General features: G+C 48.6%; 1 protein-coding gene across 1 annotated transcript in view; it reads left to right on the top strand.

The window, feature by feature from the left end:
• svep1 (sushi, von Willebrand factor type A, EGF and pentraxin domain containing 1) overlaps positions 1 to 19,731 on the top strand; it is a 172,263-nt gene that overhangs the window by 22,343 nt on the left and 130,189 nt on the right. Inside the window, exons 8-10 of the mRNA XM_085984230.1 lie at positions 6,211 to 6,883; positions 8,183 to 11,055; positions 14,028 to 14,256. Of these exons, the coding sequence (XP_085840356.1) occupies positions 6,211 to 6,883; positions 8,183 to 11,055; positions 14,028 to 14,256 (3,775 nt within the window). The remainder of the gene's footprint in view (positions 1 to 6,210; positions 6,884 to 8,182; positions 11,056 to 14,027; positions 14,257 to 19,731) is intronic.

Below are 19,731 nucleotides of genomic sequence, written 5' to 3'. Positions count from 1 at the left end.
GCAGTATAAATGGCAGCCATTTTTCTCCACTCCATCTTTGTGAGAGACGGATATTTGGAGAGAGACAAAGGTAGAGAGCTTTCTGGTTTGGTTCAACACTCGCACAGGTACTTGTGGCTTCAGGCCAGAGCTTTGCACTTGTATTTAACTTTCAGTGTCATAGCATTGATTGGAAACATATAATGGGGGCTGCAATGGGTGGAAACATTGGCTTACTGCATTGCATTCAAAGGGCTCAGAGACGCCGTGAGAGAGTGTCAGTCATGGCCAGACGGAGAAGGGCCAACAGGTGTCGGCAAAGGAGGCCTTACCCACCCAGGGTATACCGCCAGCAGTTCTCATATCTGAACATGTCTGAGGAGCAGTGTGTTCGGAGGCTGCGATTCAGAAGGGCGGTGGTAACTGAGATCTGCCACCTGCTTCGCAGAGATCTGCAGCCACAGCTGATGCGCAGGACGTCTCCGTCGGTGGCAGTGAAGGTGACGGTGGCTCTCAACTTCTATGCCACTGTCTCCTTCCAATCCGCTACTGGGGACATTTCCAACATCTCCCAGTTCGCGGTACATTGCTGCATCCGCCAGGTGACCAATGCCCTTTTCAGAAGGAGACGTCAGTTCATCACCTTCCCCATGACCTTGGACAAGCAGCAAGAGCGTGCAATGGGCTTTGCAGCATTAGCGGGCTTCCCCATGGTGCAGGGCGCCATTGACTGCACGCATGTGGCTTTGCGGGCACCTCTAGAGAATGCCGAGGATTACCGCAACCGGAAGGGCTACCATTCGCTCAACGTGCAGTTGGTGTGTGACCATAGGCAGCTCATCCTAGCTGTCAATGCCCGCTTTCCAGGCAGCAGCCACGATGCCTTCATACTGCGCCAGACTTCTGTGGCAGACATGTTCGAGGCCCAGCCTCACCCACGAGGATGGCTTCTCGGGGACAAAGGCTATCCTTTGTGCACCTGGCTGATGACCCCGCTCCGTGCGCCCAGCACCCCTGCTGAAGAGCGATACAATGACAGCCATCAAGCAACCAGGAACATCATTGAGCAAACAATCGGCGTGCTCAAGCAACGGTTCCGCTGTCTGGATCATTCCGGGGGAGCCCTACAGTACTCACCTGAGCGAGTCTCCCATTTCGTTGTCGTGTGCTGCATGCTGCACAACCTGGCTATCCGCAGGACTCAGCCACTGCCAGCAGACATTGGAGGACCACCAGAGGAGGAGGAGCACCAGCACGGGAGGGAGGCAGAAAGTGCAAGGGCCGCCCGTCGGCGGCTTATTGCACGTCGGTTCTAGGCCCCCTCTCAGGGAATGGCTTGTGCCAATGACAGAAGATGAATGTAGCCACTCCGCAAGCCCTCAGCCGATCAAGGCAACCAAGACTTCCAAAAGCAAACATGGACAGTGCGATTAAAGAAATTTTTTTACTGTGAGACCTCTGTGCCCTTCCCACATGACAAACTAATAGAGAGAAAACCCCCAAAAAACACAAATACACCAGTCTCGGCCTTTATATATAAAACAAATACACCAGTCTCGGCCTCTATATATAAAACAGCACATTTGGCCACACCTACTTTTAGCCCCGGGGAGGGTGATCCGTCTCGCTTCTGTGACTGGCCCTTTCCCTCCCTGCAGCTCCTCCTCAATGGGACCCCAGTGGCTGCAGCAAGGCTGGGGGAAGGCTGCTGAGGGTCAGCTGTTGAGACGGCAGATGCCCTTGGGGGTCGGTCTGGACCAGCTCTGGGCCTGGAGGGGCCGGCTGCTGACTGCTCCAACTCTGCTTGGGCAGCAGCAGTCTGTCCACGGCTGGTGGCAGCTGCAGTGGAGGAGTGGCAGTGTCGGCTGCAGGAATGCTGCCAACCTGACAGAGCACAGGCACTCCCTGGTCGGCTGATACAGTGGCACTCGCACGGGCCAGCACTGCAGCATGCGCAGCAATCTACTGAAGCACAGACTGCTGGGTTGCTGCGGCGAGTGCCCCGGCGATGCCTAGCCGATCCTGCGAGTGTGGCAGCAGTTAGTGCCCGTGTGGCCCTGGTTTGTGTCTGCATGACACCAGCCAGTGAATGCACGGCACGACTGAGCACTTGGCTAGAAGCCGCCTGTGATGCAACGAAGTCCTGCTGACTCCTAGCCTGTGCTGCCGCGAAGTCCTGCAGACTCCTGGCCTGTGCTGCACTGAATTGTTGCAGACTCCTGGCCTGTGCTGCCCCGAATTCCTGCACACTCCTTGCCAGTGACTCTATGGAGTCAGGCATCCTTGCCACTGCAGCCATGAGCTCAGTGTGCCTGCGCTCAGCCTGGGCGCCCATTTCCGCTAGGAGCCGCACCTCCTCTGCGCTCACCGTAGCAGGACTGGAGGCCGCACTCACCCTCCGGGGAGAAGGCCGCCGAGCTTCCCCACCCCTCCCGCGTTGCTGCAGCCCGCTGGTCCCCCGAGCTTCACTATCCTCCGACCCTTCCCCCCTGCTCCCCTCCAGGGAAGACGTGTCACCATCATGGCCATGGGCTGCCTCGGCTGAGGGTGTGCCTGATGGGCCGCTTCTTCTTCCTCCTCCTCTATGTTGGACTCCGACACAATGCCAGCTTGAGGGGCCGCCTCCTCACCTGGCGATTCACCATCTGAAAGCAGGGAGGCACAAGAGTTGCTTTAGAGTGAGGACAGGGCGGCAGCGAGGGAGGCACGAGCGCTGCTATGCACTGCATTGGTTCGAGAGTGGCAAAGGATGCTGGTGTGAGGCGCAAGTGGAAAGAGAGAGGTCAAAAAGGTGATGACCTTACCATTGGTGCCCAGAACAGGGTCGGCATCTCCAGTGGTGACTGGGCCAATCAGCCGGCCTGCCATGATCCGCTCCACTCGCTGCTCTAGGTCGCTGAGCTGTTTCACGTCAGGACGGCCTCCCCCGGTCTGTCGCTGCTGTCTTCTGTTATGCGCCAGCTTGCCCTGCAAGAGAAAGGATGGCCTCGAAGTACAGTGTGAAGCCCTGATCTTGCCTGCACTGCCTCCCATGGTTGAATAGCCCTGACAGTGTGAAGCACTGATCTTGCCTGCTTTAACTCCCATGGTCGAATAGCCCAGACAGTGTTTAAAGTCCTGAATGTGCAAGTGCTTTTCATGACAGTCCCATAGCTGCTGGATGAGAGCTGGGCATTAGGGCTTACAGGTCCCTTTGGCCATAAAGTGAGGTGCACATGCAGGGATGAGGAGGATACTGGAAACGGTACACACCCTGACAACCCGAGTGAGGTCGTTGAATTTTTTCCGGCATTGGGTTGGAGTCCTACCAACCACGCTGTTAGACGTGACCCTGTTTGCCACCTCCCTCCAGGCTTTCCGATATTCGGCGGGCAGCGGCCTCCTGCCACCCTCAGGGAAGAGGACATGGCGCCTGCGCTCCACTGCGCCAACCAGCACCCTCAGGTCACCCTCGCCGAAGCGCTGCGCTCTCTCCCTGGCCTTCTCCATTCTCCTGGGTGTGGAGCAGTTCCAGCAGCAGTGTTCAGGCCTTGCTTTAGGGCTGCAGTGTGCAGGGCGTGGCAGCCAAACAATTCCACCCGCCCCCTTTAAGAGCTGACCGGCGCCTGACTGTCTGCCCTCAATGAGCAATTCGCTGCACATGCGCTGCGCCCGCCCTCGGTGTTAGCGCCCCGGATCGCCGGCTTAGCACCTAATGAGAGTCGTGCATCGCCTGCTTTAGCGCAGCAGCAACCTCTTGGGGCGTTGCAACTGAATATCGGCGAAGGTGGCGCTAGGTTGCGCCGGGCGCAAAATTTAGCGAACACCCGGCTGTAGTGCCCCAAACATGGCTTCTGTTTTAATGATGTTGGTTGAGGGATAAATATTGGCCAGGAAACAGAAGAACTCCCCTGCTCTTTTTCAAAATAGTGTCATAAGATCTTTTACTTCCACCTGAGAGGTCAGATGGGGCCACGGTTTAATGGTTCATCTGAAAGCAGCACTCCCTCAGTACTGACCCTCCGACAGTGCAGCACTCCCTCAGTACTGACCCTCCGACAGTGCAGCACTCCCTCAGTACTGACCCTCCGACAGCGCAGCACTCCCTCAGTGCTGACCCTCCGACAGTACAGCACTCCCTCAGTACTGACCCTCCGACAGTGCAGTACTCCCTCAGTACTGACCCTCCGACAGTGCAGCACTCCCTCAGTACTGACCCTCCGACAGTGCAGCACTCCCTCAGTATTGACCCTCCGACAGTGCCGTGCTCCCTCAGTACTGACCCTCCGACAGTGCAGCACTCCCTCAGTACTGACCCTCCGACAGTGCAGTACTCCCTCAGTACTGACCCTCTGATGGTGCAGCACTCCCTCAGTACTGACCCTCCGACAGTGCAGCACTCCCTCAGTACTGACCCTCCGACAGTGCAGCACTCCCTCAGTACTGACCCTCCGACAGTGCAGCACTCCCTCAGTACTGACCCTCCGACAGTGCAGTACTCCCTCAGTACTGACCCTCTGATGGTGCAGCACTCCCTCAGTACTGACCCTCCGACAGTGCAGCACTCCCTCAGTACTGACCCTCTGATGGTGCAGCACTCCCTCAGTACTGACCCTCCGACAATGCAGCACTCCCTCAGTACTGACCCTCCGACAGTGCAGCACTCCCTCAGTACTGACCCTCCGACAGTGCAGCACTCCCTCAGTACTGACCCTCCGACAGTGCAGCACTCTCTCAGTACTGACCCTCCGACAGTGCAGCACTCCCTCAGTACTGACCCTCCGACAGTGCAGCACTCCCTCAGTACTGACCCTCTGACAATGCAGCACTCTCTCAGTACGGACCCTCTGACAGTGCAGCACTCCCTCAGTACTGACCCTCTGATGGTGCCGCACTCCCTCACTACTGACCCTCCAACGGTGCAGCACTCCCTCAGTACTGACCCTCTGACAGTGCAGCACTCCCTCAGTACTGACCCTCCGACAGTGCAGCACTCCCTCAGTACTGACCCTCCGACAGTGCAGCACTCTCTCAGTACTGACCCTCCGACAGTGCAGCACTCCCTCAGTACTGACCCTCCGACAGTGCAGCACTCCCTCAGTACTGACCCTCTGACAATGCAGCACTCTCTCAGTACGGACCCTCTGACAGTGCAGCACTCCCTCAGTACTGACCCTCTGACAGTGCAGCACTCCCTCAGTACTGACCCTCTGACAATGCAGCACTCCCTCACTACTGACCCTCAGACAGTGCAGCACTCTCTCAGTACGGACCCTCTGACAGTGCAGCACTCCCTCAGTACTGACCCTCTGACAGTGCAGCACTCCCTCAGTACTGACCCTCAGACAGTGCAGCACTCTCTCAGTACGGACCCTCTGACAGTGCAGCACTCTCTCAGTACTGACCCTCTGACAGTGCAGCACTCCGTCCGTACTGACCCTCAGACAGTGCAGCACTCCCTCAGTACTGACCCTCAGACAGTGCAGCACTCCCTCTGTACTGCACTGCAGTGTCAGCCGAGATTTTGTGCTCAAGTCTCTAGAGTGGGGCTTGAAACAACAACCTGACTGAGAGGCGAGAGTGCTACCCACTGAGCCACAGCTGACAACTGTTATCAGCTGGTCTTTGCTTTTTTTTAGCCGATATAAGCGACTGCCTGTTTTAAACGTGGAATTTTCAGTGGTGGAGTCTGTATATAAACTTAAGCTTATCCAAAACTCTGCTGCCCGTCTCCTAACACTCACCAAGTCCTGTTCACCCATCACCCCTGTGCTCGCTGACCTACATTGGTCCTGGTTAAGCAACGCCTCAATTTTAAAATTCTCATCCTTGTTTTCAAATCCCTCACCCCTCCCTACCTCCAGTCCTACAACCCTTTGAGATCTCTGCGTTCCTCCAATTCTGGCCTCTTGCGCTTCCCCGATTTTCATCGCTCCACCATTGGCGGCCATGCCTTCACCCACCTAGGCCCTAAACTCTGGAATTCCCTCCCTAAACCTCTCCGCCTCTCTTCCCTTCTTTAAGACGCTCCTTAAAACCTTCCTCTTTGACCAAGCTTTTGGTCACCTGTCCTAATATCTCATGTGGCTCAGTGCCAAATGTTGTTTGATAATCGCTCCTGTGAAGAGCCTTGGGATGTTTTACTAGGTTGAAGGTGCTATATAAATGCAAATTGTTGTTGTTTACTGATTCTTGTTCCAGTGTCCAGTGTCCAATGTAACCTATTATCTGGTCTCCGCTTTTTTTTTGCAGCTACACTTTGATAGGTTCGGAGAGCAAGGAGTGCCTGCCCAGTGGTGAGTGGAGTCGTAGTGCCCCACAGTGTGTTCCTCTGTCGTGTGGCCCAGCTCCAAACATAGATCACGCGTTACCTGGAACTAGTCACCAGCTCTATGGGGACATTGCGATCTATTACTGCACGGATGGGTACAGCATATCGGGCAACTCGCAGTTGGTCTGCAACTCCAAAGGAACGTGGGCTCCTCCCGAGGGCCAGGCCATGCCACACTGCGTGGCGGACTTTTGCAAGAAGCCGCCGTTTGCGCCCTATGCGATCCTGGAGACCATCGGCAAGGAGAAGTTCCCGGCCGGCGCGCAGGTCACTTACAAGTGCGCAGAAGGTTTTGTGCTGAACACCTCCGCTGCGATCGAGTGCGTCCGGGGCGGCCAGTGGAGCCCGTCTCCATTTAGCATACAGTGCATCCCCGTGCGCTGCGGGGAGCCTCCGATCATCGAGCGAGGGCACGTGAGCGGAACCAACTACAGCTTCGGGGCGATAGTGGCGTACAGTTGCAACACGGGGTTTTACGTCAAAGGGGATAAGAAACGAACGTGCCAGGCTGACGGAGAATGGAGCGGCCAGCTGCCCAGTTGCCAGCCTGTATCATGTGGAGATCCTCCTCGGATTGCGAACGGGAATGTCGAAGTAGGTTATCAGTAACGTTATTTGACTGTTATATTTCATTTGGAGAAACCATATAAAATAACCAAGGATAAAAACAGAAAATGCTGGAAATACTCAGCAGGTCAGGCAGCAGTCGATGAGCTTTCAACCTGAAATGTTAACTCTGTTTCTCTCTCCACAGATGCTGCCTGACCTGCTGAGTATTTCCAGCATTTTCTGTTTTTATTTCAAATTTCCAGCATCCGCAGTATTTTGCTTTTGTAAAATAACCACGGGTTAGATGATGAGGTGAGATTATATAAACTAAGCTTGTATTCGCTGGAATGTAGACAGTTACGGGGTGACTTGATTGAGGTTTTTAGGATTTTGAAAGGAATTTTATAGGCTCGATAGAATTTTTTATGCTGGTGGAGGAGTCTAGGACAAGGGGAAATAACCTTAAAATCAGAGCCAGGCCATTCAGGAGGGAAGTTAGGAGACACTTCTTTACACAAAGGGTGATAGAAGTGTGAAACTCACTCTCTGGCTCAATTAATCATTTTAAATCTGAGCTTGATAGATTTTTGCTCGACAAGACTATAAAGGGGTATGGAACCAAGGTGGGTGGATGGAGTTATGATGCAGATCAGCCACGATTTCATTGAATAATGGAACACGCTCGAGGGGCTGAATTGCCTCCTTCTTGTTCCTATGTTCAATTTTTTTGGCTTAAAATACTCCTGTGCAGTGCCTTGGGACGTTTTACTACGTTTAAAGGCGCTATATAAATACACATTGTTGTTGTTGTTCCTCCTATGATCCCTATATCTTTCACCTTAAAGAAAAGAAAGACTTGCATTTATACAGTACCTTTCACAACCTCAGGACGTCCCAAAGCACTTTACGGTCAATTAAGTATTTTTTTTGAACATGTAGTCACTGTTGGAATATTGGAAACATGGCGAACAAACTGCACACGGCAAACAGGAAAATCTAATGTTAAAACAGAATGCAGTTCTTAAACCTGCAGTAATGATTATTTTCAATCTTGTGTGACAACACCTTAAGATAAAAGTTTCAATAATATTGCTCACAGTTGAATATAATATAATATGACACGACTAAAAAATAGATGCATTTTTCCGAGTACCTGACTTTAATAGTCTAACCTGAGATGAATGTAAAAGAACTTGATAGACTTGATAATATTGGTGGGATTTTGCAAATAGAATTCAATAATGTATTCATCATATACAAAGGTTCTTTTGCTCTTAAAAATAACTAAATTGGCTGTCGAAGGTACAGGTAAATAAAATCCTTGTTCCTTTTCTTGGACTACAGATAAAGAATGGCACACTGTTTCAGAACAAAGTCAGGTACCATTGTAATCATGGCTATCAATTGGTGGGGAGCCCCATTCGTATCTGCCAGGGCAATCGGCACTGGCACAGTGAATCATCGCCTTCCTGCATCCTTGTGAATTGTGGCCGACCTCCAGCCATTGAACATGGACACTTCGAAGGGTCAGCCTTCGGTCTAGATGCGCGAGTCAAACTCCATTGCGAGGAAGATTACGCAGTCTCTGGAAACGCGGTGCTGACCTGTCGGGAGAACGGCGAGTGGAGTGGAAACCAGCACCCGGAGTGTAGTCCACTGAGGTGCCCAGAACCACCGGCACCAGGGCAGGAGAGTCACCTGGTCGTCCGGGAGATGAATAAGAGTGGGATTATTCAGCTGGAGTGCACAGAGGGCTACACATTAGAGGGGCCATCGATTTTGAAGTGCATGGCCTCTCAGCAGTGGAACGACTCCTTCCCTGTTTGCCAACCTGTCGTTTGCCAGAAGCCCCCAGAGGTCCAGTACGGTGACGTTTTAGTTTCTGACCTTCACTTCGGCAGCATTGCGAACTACACATGTACCGATGGATTTGTAGCCAAGGGAGAGCCATTCCTGACCTGCCAAGCCAATGGAACCTGGGGCCTACCAGCGCCAGAGTGTGTGCCAGTTGAATGCCCGCAGCCTGAATTGATCGGGAATGGAATTGTGGACGTCCAGGGCCTGACCTATCTCGGCAATGCCGTATACACATGTAAGCCAGGCTTCCGCTTGATAGGAAATGCCACCGTTGTTTGTGGTGAAGATGGTGAATGGCTAGGGGGAAGGCCAATCTGTAAGCCAATCGAATGCCCTACTCCCCAAGAAATAACCAGTGGTAGAACTTCATTTGAGAAATTATATTACCGAGATACCGTCACATATGTGTGCAACACAGGCTTTAGGCTAGAAGGCCAGGGAAGACTGGCTTGTTTGGAGACGGGCCAATGGAACGTAAAGGCCCCTGTTTGCAAACCCATCAAATGTGACCCACCTCAGCTTATAGAAAGTGGTTTTGTTGAAGGCTCTGATTATAGCTTTGGCGCTCTCATTTTCTACAGCTGCTTTCCTGGTTTTCATTTAATCGGCAATCCCATGCACATCTGTGAGGAATCATCATGGTCTAGTGCTGTGCCTTATTGTGTGCCCATAGACTGTGGCTTACCACCTCATATAGATTTTGGAGGATATGTGGTCACCCAAAATCAGGATGGACAAGATAACGAAGGACTTGAAAGCTATGTGCAGCCAGGCGATCAAAGAAGTGGTTCTGACACCACGACCAACCTCCTTACATCAGACCTTGGGCCTAAGAAAGGTATTCCTGCTTCTGTTTCTGAGCAAGTACCACAAACGAGCTCCACCAACGATAAACAAATATGGAATGTTCCATCCAATATGGACCTTCAGCAGACATCAGAGTTCTTGTGTGGAACTGTGATTCATTATTACTGTTACAGTAGCTACGAGCTGGTAGGATCTCATGTACTAGAATGCCAAGAAGATGGTGCATGGAATGGAAGTGCGCCCGCCTGTCTACTGATAGAGTGTGAGCTACCAATTAATCCAGAAAATGGATACATCAGGTTTTCAAGCAACCTGCTTGGAAGTGTGGTACAATATGGGTGTAATCCTGGCTACGAACTTGTTGGCTCGGCTACTAGATACTGTACTTCAAGTAGTGAATGGAGTACTGCACCTCCGCTCTGCCAACTGGTATCATGCGGGGCCCCCAGCCAAATCACAAATGGCAGGGCGAAGGGTAGTAACTACACTTATACGAGTGTGATATTTTACCAATGCAGCTCTGGATTTTTATTAGTCGGGGCTGCGAGAAGGACTTGTCAAGACAATAAAGAATGGGATGGAGAAGTGCCACGGTGTGTCCCGATCTCCTGCGGGTCACCCCCCATTCCTGACAACGGCAACGTGACCGGAATGGATTACATGTTCCAGAGCCTGGCGAATTATAGTTGCAATAACGGATTCCTGATTGAGGGAGATTTGACGCGTACCTGCCTTGCTAACGGAAGCTGGAGTGGGGAGATGCCGGAATGCAGGTTGGTAGCATGTCCACCACTTGTTGACACACCGAACGGGCAAATCGCAGGGTCAGAATTCACACATGGGAAGGAAATCCAATTCCAGTGTGAGGATGGTTACGTGTTGCACGGCATGCCGAGCCTTACATGCCAGGCAGATGGAAAGTGGAGCGATGAGCCACCACAGTGCACGCCGATCAACTGTGGACCTCCAGAAGATATCTCCTACGGGTTTATAAATGGGTCTAGTTTCAAATTTAGTGACTCTGTAAAGTACATATGCTTTGTCGGATACAGACTGATGGGGACCTCAGTTAGACATTGTCTACAAAACGGCTTATGGAGTGGCAGTGTTCCCAAATGTGAACCATGCAAATGTCAACACCCAGTCATCCATAATGGATTTACTATAAGTCAAGATATCAGCTGTGGAAGCCTAATATCCTTCCAGTGCAAGGAGGGCTTCAAGTTGCTGGGCCCATCACAAGTTCGATGTGAAGCTGGAGGGAAGTGGAATTCAAGCCTTCCCTATTGTGGCCGGATTTCTTGTGGTGCTCCTCCGTTGATACACAATGCTTTCTTTAACGGAAGCAGCTCCTTGCATGAAAATGCCATAACCTACAACTGTTATCCTGGTTACACCATGAAGGGGAAGGCAGAGGTGTTCTGCACAGAGAAAGGCAAATGGAGTCAACCATATCCAACATGTGTGCCACTGTCCTGCGGTCCACCTCCACCATTGCAGAATGCTGCTATTATAGGAGATCTGTACACATTCGGGAATAGAATTCATTACAGGTAAGGACTAAATTTATTTGCATGTGTTTGTTAATGTTATTTTCATGCATCAATGGTAGCATTTCCATTTTTTACCTGATATTGATGCAAAGCTGGTGGATCTATGATTGCTTGTGTCCAGTATGTGCTTTTTTAAAATATAGATGCCACATCTTGGTTAGACCACACTTGGTGTACTGTGAACATTTCTGGTCTCCATATTATCAAAAGGATATAGAGGCACTGGAGAGGGTGCAAAAAAGATTTACAAGGGTGTTACCAGAACTGAGAGGTTATACCTATCAGGAAAGATTGACCAGGCTGGGGGCTCTGTTCTCTTGAAAAGAGAAGACCAAGGGGTGACCTGATCGAGGTCTTTAAGATTATGAAAAGGTTCGATAGGGTAGACGTAGAAAAGATGTTTCCACTTGTGGGGAGACCAAAACTAGCGGCCATCAATATAAGGTAGTCACTTAATAAATCCAATAGGGAATTCAGGAGGAACTTCTTCACCCAGAGAATGGTTAGAAGTTGGAACTCGCTACCACATGGAGTAGTTGAAGTGAATAGCATTTAAGGGGAAGCTAGGTAAGCATGTGAGGGAGAAAGGAATAGAAGGTTATGCTGATAGGCTGAGCTGAAGAAGGGTGGGAGGAGACTCGTCTGAAGCATAAACACCGGCATGGACCAGTTGGGCCGAATGGCCTGTTCCTGTGCTGTACATTCTATGTAATTCTATGCTTCCAATCCTCCAGAACCTCCCCAGTACCCAGTGATTTTTTTAATTACTGTAGCCAGCGCCTGACGAATTTCCTTCTCGTTGTTCACCTTTGGACCTCCTGGGTCTGTGGAGGCCCTGTTGACAAGAGGTTGCGTGAGGAGATCCAGTCTCCAATTGTTTCCCTCCTGCGTGTAGGGAAGCACGCAGCTTCCAAAGTTCTCCCCCTTGTTACTGCTGCAGCTGACACTGGAGGCTCGGGTGTGGGGAACGATTGGTCATCCAGGGGTTACAGGTGAAAATCCAGAGATTGCCGTTCTGTGGGGGTCATTTTCACTTCTGACAGGGGCGTAAAACTGGTGGTAGAAGATCGGCCGCCCGTTATACACCCGGCCCAATTCTCTTCAATGGAAAGTAAAACCCTGCACCATGAATTCAATAGAAAGTAAAACCAGGTGCCGTGTGTAACAGATAGCCGCTCCACTAGCGCCAGTTTAACACCCCACTGCTGAAAGTGAAAACTACTCCCAACATCTCTTTGGAGCAACGGTGCCCTGTGCCTCCTAAATGCCCTTTCCCTATTTTGAATCATGAAGGCTAATCCCCTTTATGAATGCATATTCAGTAATATAGTTCAGAAATCTGGCCAATTTGCATTGGGTTTCATAGTTCAAGTCATTAATGCCAGTTAGAAACAGTTGTGATCCCACCCCGATCCACCCCTGGGACACCCCACTCGGTATTTCCCCCATCTTGGCATAAAAATATCCTTCAACTTTTTTTTTTCCCGTACCCAAGTTTTACCCTGAATTCCCACAGATTTGAGCCTTTTGTGTGAAACTTTGTCAAATGCCTTCTGGAGGTCTAGGTAGAACATGTCGTAGGCCCTACCCACAATCCACTTGGGGTGTCACTTCCTCAAAGAAGTCAAGGAGGTTGGTCAGGCAGGATCTTCCGCTTCTGAATCCATGTTGAGTGTATTGTGCAGATTATCTTCAGGTTTACACTTGATCGATTGCAATGTTTTACATAGGGTTGAAATAAGATCAATGGGTCTGTAGTTACCTGTGTCCAATTTGTCACTCTTTTTGAATATGGGTACCACATTGACTTGCTTCTAGTCTCTTGGTATCTCCCAGTGTCCAGTGGCCCCTTCATAATCTTTGTTTCAATCTTCTCATTTTGTTTTAATCTAAACTTACTTTCAAGACAGAACCATATTTCCTTTCCTTTACCAGCCATTCTTGTCATTTATTTTATTCCCCCCTCCTCTCTTTAACTTGCTCAGGCTGCAGAACAGTCTTTAGATAACCGAGAAGGCTGACAATTTACTCCCAGACTTCTGAATAACACTACAGTTGAACTCTCTGCTGGAAGTTGAGAGAGTGCCCTAGGGTGAGTTGCCCTTCAACAAAAACAACTTGCATTTATATAGCATCTTTAAAATTAGTAAGACATCCCAAGGCGCTTCACAGGAGCATTATTAGACAAAATTCAACACCGAGTCACATAAGGAGATATTAGGACAGATGACCAGAAACTTGGTCAAAGAAGTAGATTATAAGGAGCATCTTAAAGGAGGAGAGAGAGGCGGAGATGTTTAGGGAGGGAATTCCAGTGCTTAGGGCCTAGGCAGCTGAAGGCACGACCGCCAATGGTGGGGTGAAGGAAATCGGAGTGCGCAAGAGGTCAGAATTGGAGGAGCGCAGAGACCTCGGAGGGTTGTAGGGCTGGAGGACGTTAGAGAGATAGGGAGGGATGAGGCCGTGGAGAGATTTTGAACACAAGGATGAGAATTTCTTTCCCTCTTTCAACTTTCCCTTTCACTCTTTCTTTCTTTTCTCTGATCCAGGGGAAAGCACCTGGTCCATAGGTGGAATTTGTATCCATAGCGCATTGGTGTGCCAACAAAGATTGACTGCAGCTGTTCCAAAATTATACCAGTATGCTTCCCAGAAAATGATCGCTTGTCATAAATATTTCCACATCTTCCAGATGCATTTAATCTAATGACTGTTAGCTCTATTATTCCCATCTAAAGGTGTTCAGCTCTGCTCCTAATGGACATATTTAGATGGCAAACTATTGCCTAATTATTACTTTTGTACTCAAATCAATCAATTGACCTCTATTTTTGGTCAATCATTGTTGAATATTGACACTGTATATAAAATCATACTTTTGTCAAATTCAAGAGTTGAAACACCAAAATGTCACCTTTGGCATGCAAGTATTTAACAGTAACTTGTGCAAAATCATATGCCTTTTCCTGCAGATGTTTAGAGGGCTATGTAATGGAAGGTGAGAGAGATACACGAGCATGTTTAGAAGATGGCTCTTGGTCCACTCATAGTGGTTTATGCAAACCAGAGTCCTGCCCTCTGCCATTCACCAGTGTGGCGAATATTGTTGTCTCTGGCACAGAATTTACCTTCAATGAAAGTATCATCATCTCCTGTAAAGAAGGGTACAGACTGTTGGGAGCAAACCTATCTACCTGCCAGGTAAACTCTCCCAGCAATTATGTTTTTACACTTGTGAAAAGAATTCTGTAGCAATGTGTTAGATTTGCTCATGGCATATTCTTCTTCATATATCCGTTTGTAAGTGTATAGAATAATGCTTTTTAAGCTGAGTTACTGCTAGCTCTGCAAAGTACAGTTAGTGGGAATGCTCTAGTCATAGCTTATATGCAGGAATAGAAGGTTATGCTGATAGGGTGAGATGAAGAGGGGTGGGAGGCGGCTCGTGTGGAGCATAAACACCGGCATAGACCAGTTGGGCCTATTGGCCTGTTTCTTTGCTGTACATTCTATTTAGCTTGATGTAATACAGCCGGGTGTTGTGGTTAAGGGGATTATTGTGTGAGGCTCCATTCTTCCTTTAACATGGAAAAGAAAAGATAGACTTGCAATTATATAACGCCTTTCACAACCTCAGGATGTCCCAAAGCACTTAACAGCCAAAGAAGTACTTTTGAAGTGTAGTCACTGTTGTAATAATAATAATAATAATAATAATCAACTTTATTGTCATTGTTAGTGCACAAGTGCAGTACAACGAAATGTAGGCTTGCGGCTCCCGAGAGTGTACATATTAGATTAAGACATTTAAACATTCAACATTCATTTGGCTTGTAATACATTAACATAAACATAATAAAGTGCATTGACAGATGTGCAGGCTTTAGAGTTTATTTGTGGAGTTCAGTAGGATGACAGCCCTGGGAAAGAAGCTGTTCCTAAATCTGGTCGTTCGGGTGCGAATGCACCTGTAGCGTCTCCCAGATGGCAGGGGGGTGAACAGACTGTGGCTGGGGTGGGTAGGGTCTTTGATGATGGTTCGTGACCTCCGTAAACAGCGTTTCTGGTATATGTGCTCTATGGTCGGTAGCCGGGTGCCGGTAATGCATTGGGCAGTTTTGACTACCCGCTGCAGGGCTTTCCGGTCATAGTAGCTACAGCTGCCATACCATACTGTGATACAGTTCGTCAGGATGCTCTCTATTGTGCAGCGGTAAAAGTTAGAGAGGATCAGGGGTGACAGGTTACATCCCTTCAGCCTCCTTAGGAAATATAGGCGCTGCTGGGCCTTCTTCACCAGAGAGGAGGTATTGAGGGACCAGGAGAGGTCTTCCATGTAGGAAACATGGCAGCCAATTTGCGCACAGCAAGGTCCCACTTACAGCAACGTGATAATGACCAGATAATCTGTTTTTCGCAATGTTGGTTGAGGGATAAATGTTGGCCAGAACACCAGGGAGAACTGTGGGAGTACCTTCACCACACGGACTGCAGCAGTTAAAGAAGGCGGCTCACCACCACCTTCTCAAGGGCAATTAAGGGTGGGCAATAAATGCTGGCCTTGGCAGTGATGCCCATATCCCATAAACAAATAAAAAATACTCCCCCTGCTCTTCTTCGAAATAATGCCATGGATCTTTTCCGTCCACCTGAGGGGGCAGACAGGGCATCGGTTTAACGTCTCATCTGAAAGACGGCATTTCCAACAGAACAGCAGTCCCTCAGTACCACACTGGAGTGTCAGCCTGGATTATGGGCTCAAGTCTCTGGAATAGGACTTGAATCCATAAATTTCTGACTCAGAGGCGAGAGTGCTACCCACTGAGCCACAGAAAGCTAGCGGCAGGGGCTGAGGTGCCGGCAATTTTGCTGAACATTGATTCCAATATGGTATTTAAAGATGGTATCAAACTGGCCATGTTGTATATTATCCATCCGTACTATTTCATTTTAGTGCCAGATAGTGAGCGACCTAATAAGCGGTTTTAAAGAGGCACTCAAGAAACGAACCGCTCCTCCTAGCTTCACAAAGATACTGCGGGTCATTGCTGGCCCATGCTCTACACCCTCCGGGATCAACTTCCCGCGCCACCCCCCCCCCCGCCCGCCTTGCACAAGCCCAACTTACCAGCCAAATTAGCACGGGGGCTGGCCGAGTTCTTGCCCTCCCACAATGGGCGAGCTTTAGTGGGCATCAACGCCTGTTCAGCCCCTGCAGCTCACCGGTGGCGTTCAACTGAAGCCAGAACTCGGAAATAGTCCGGGCCTCCCACCGCTGGCTTTGGCCGGGTGGCCCCGCCCACTGCGCCAGCTTGGCACCCGTGTCGGACAGTAGTTGCAAATCACCGGCTTGTTCCTGTTGAGGGGACTGTGCTATCTTGTAATTCATGCATCATTTTCATAGCTCCAGGCTAATTGGGGATTCGACTGTGAAAAGTGTTAGAAATTTAGTGATCTCTTGACTGTTGCTATCAGGAAGGTCACAGCAGCATTAGAACTGACCATAGTAACTTAAGATGAACAGGTAATCAATTCCTTGATAGATATATATATGTCGTTCTCATCTGTCTCAAGGCAACTACACCAATTAGCTCACATGACTTTAGAAACAATTTTGTAAGCAGATTTAGCATCTGGTAGCAGTAGGGTTGCCAACTCTGGTTGGACGTATTCCTGGAGGTTTCATCACATGACCTCCCGCCTCCAATCGTCTCAGCCAATCAAACAACCTTGTATTGATTTCTTTGTGGGTTCAATGATGATACATTTATAAAAGAGAATGACTTTTAATCTAAGGTTTGTTCAAGACTTTATACAGCTTTTTACAGGAGACCTTGCTTCAGCTCCAGCTAAAGTGAAACTGATACTCTCCTGCTTGTCTCGGTCACATGACCTCTGCTGGTCAGGCACAAGCAATCAATACATGCAATCATGCTATTAAGGCATCATAAACGAACAGGCAAATACCATCTCTATTTGCTGATATCATTACATCTCCTTTTCTTAAAACAAAAGTATTTTACTTTTAACTAACAACATGTTTTCTTTGTATTAATCTGCATTTTAACTGTAACACTTAATGAACTTACATTATCATTATCATGATCAAGGTTTTTTAACCTTGCTTTGTGTGTTCACATGAAATATGTCAATACACTAGAACTTGAAGAAAGAATAAGATAACATTACTTCCTTCGATAACAATAGTCCTTAAATTTGCTCAATGAGTCTCTCAGGAGGCTTCACGTGTCTTGAGGATTTTCTGATTGATTGTCCTTGAATCTGAGTTGTTGCCTCAGATGATTGGTTCTCAGCTGTGTGATCAGGTTGTTCAACAGTATCAGTCTCTTGACCTGCTGTGGCTGGTCCCATGAGAAGATCTCGACGATTTCTTCTCAGAACAGCACCCTCATCTGTCTGAATGGTGTATGATCTTGGTTGAACTTCACTCAGGACAGTTCCTTTCTCCGTCCATGTGTTTGTTTTGTCTTTGAACCTTACTTGGTCACCAGTGTGGAGTTCAGGTAGGTTTTGTGTTCCTCTGTCATAATAGTACTTTTGCTTTTCTTTCTGTTGTTCTTTGAACTTCCTCACTTTCTCCCCCTCTTTTGTTTTCAGGAGGTTCTCCGGGATGGGTAGGTTTGACCTTAGCCGACGTCCCATCAGGAGTTGGGCTGGTGACATACCACACTCGAGCGGCGTTGTGCGGTATACAAGCATGCTTTGGTAGAAGTCAGTTCCACTGTCTTTTGCCTTGTACATCAGTCTTTTCACTGTCTGGACCGATTTTTCCACTAGTCCATTGGACTGTGGATAGTGAGGACTTGACGTTGTGTGGACAAAGTCCCACTCTTTGGCAAAGTGTCGGAAATTTGCATTGTTAAACTGGGGTCCGTTGTCTGTGAAGACCTCGCTTGCCACGCCATGTCTGGAGAATATGGCTTTCATACTTCTTATCACAGCTTTTGCAGTGGTGGTGTACAGTCTACAAACCTCTGGATACAGGGAGTAATAGTCTGTGACGACAAGATAGTCCTTCCCTTGACATACAAAGAGATCAGCGCCTACCTTCTGGTAAGGTCTGTCTGGTGCTGGGTGTGGCTTTAGTGGTTCTACCGGATTGCTTGCTCGATATTTCAGGCATATTGTGCAGTTTGACACCTCATTTGTCACATCTTGGTTGATTCGTGGCCAGTACATCACCTCTCGTGCTCTTTTCTTACACTTTCGATTCCCAGATGTCCTCCATGGATCTTTTTTAGCATCTCTTTTCTCAGACTCTTTGGGATAACTATTTTACATCCTTTGTAGATGATGTCTTCGAACACTGATAGTTCCGCCCTGCAGTTCCAGTACTCTGCCATACCAGGTGAGCAGTCTTGCTTCATGTTGGGCCATCCATCCAAGAAGCTTTTCCTCAGTCGTCTCATTGTTTCATCTTTGTTTGTCTCAGTCTTTATGAGCTCCATTTTTGCATTGTGGCCTTGGCATATTCTCAATGGCGGACACCTTTCTGGGATCTGGTCTGATGCCCTCACTGCTAAGGATATCTCCCACGAATGTCAGTTCTGTCACCCCGAGCTGGCATTTCTCTCTATTCAGCTTCAGGTTTGTTTTCCTTGTTGCTTTCAGCACTTTTTTCAGTCTCTCGTCATGCTCAGTTCTCGTGGTTCCCCATACTATGATGTCATCCATTGATGTATCAACTCCCTCCAGGTGCTCATAGAGCATATGGATAGTCTTGTGATACACTTCAGGAGCTGAGGCAATGCCAAATGGTAACCTTAGGAATCTATATCTGCCAAATGGAGTGTTGAACGTGCACCGTCTTGAACTTGCTTCGTCCAGCTTCATCTGCCAAAATCCTGATGAAGCATCTAACTTGCTGAAATATTTTGCATTTGCAAACTGTGCCATGATTTCCTCACATGTAGGAAGCTTGAAGTGCTCTCTCTTTATTGCTCTGTTTAGATCTCTTGGATCCAGGCAAATTCTGAGCTTTCCATTCTTTTTGTCCACTACGACGAGGGAACTCACCCACTCAGTTGGCTCATCTATCTTCTGAATCATGTTCAGGCTTTCCATCCTGTCCAACTCTGCCTTCAGTTGCTTTTGAAGAGCAAACGGAACTTTTCTGCATGGATGTATGACCGGTGTCATACTTTTATCTACTCTGATCGTGTGTTCTCCTGGAATGCAGCCTAGACCCTTAAATAGGTCTTTGTACTCTTTCATGAGTTCATCATAGACTGTCTCTCCTTCGCTTTCCACAACGAGGACTCTCTTTACCAGGTTCAGTCTCTCACAGGCTTTTAAACCGAGTATGGCTTGCACATCCTTTGGCACCACGATTAATGCTAGCGTGTGCTCTCTGTCCTTGTGTGTTACTTTGACAATGCATTTTCCTTTCACTGGTATATCAGTACCTGAGTATCCGGTCACTTTCACTTGTATTCCATGTAACTTTGGTCTGGGTCTAATTCTCTTAAAATCCGTCTCTGATATCACATTAAGTTGTGCTCCAGTATCCAATTTAAATGGAATGTGTATGTCATTCACTTTTAGTGTCAACATCCAGTCTCTTTCTTCTTTTTTGTTTTCAGACACAACATCTACATAGAATTCCTCTATCTCGCTTTCATCTACTGTATGGACCTTGCTTTGTTGCGCTTGGTT

The sequence above is a fragment of the Somniosus microcephalus genome, chromosome 1 (genome assembly GCF_052327205.1).
Source record: "Somniosus microcephalus isolate GS21.2 chromosome 1, FLI_Smic_1.0, whole genome shotgun sequence".
Classification (NCBI taxonomy): domain Eukaryota; kingdom Metazoa; phylum Chordata; class Chondrichthyes; order Squaliformes; family Somniosidae; genus Somniosus; species Somniosus microcephalus.
This window is presented reverse-complemented; position numbering and strand designations above follow the sequence as displayed.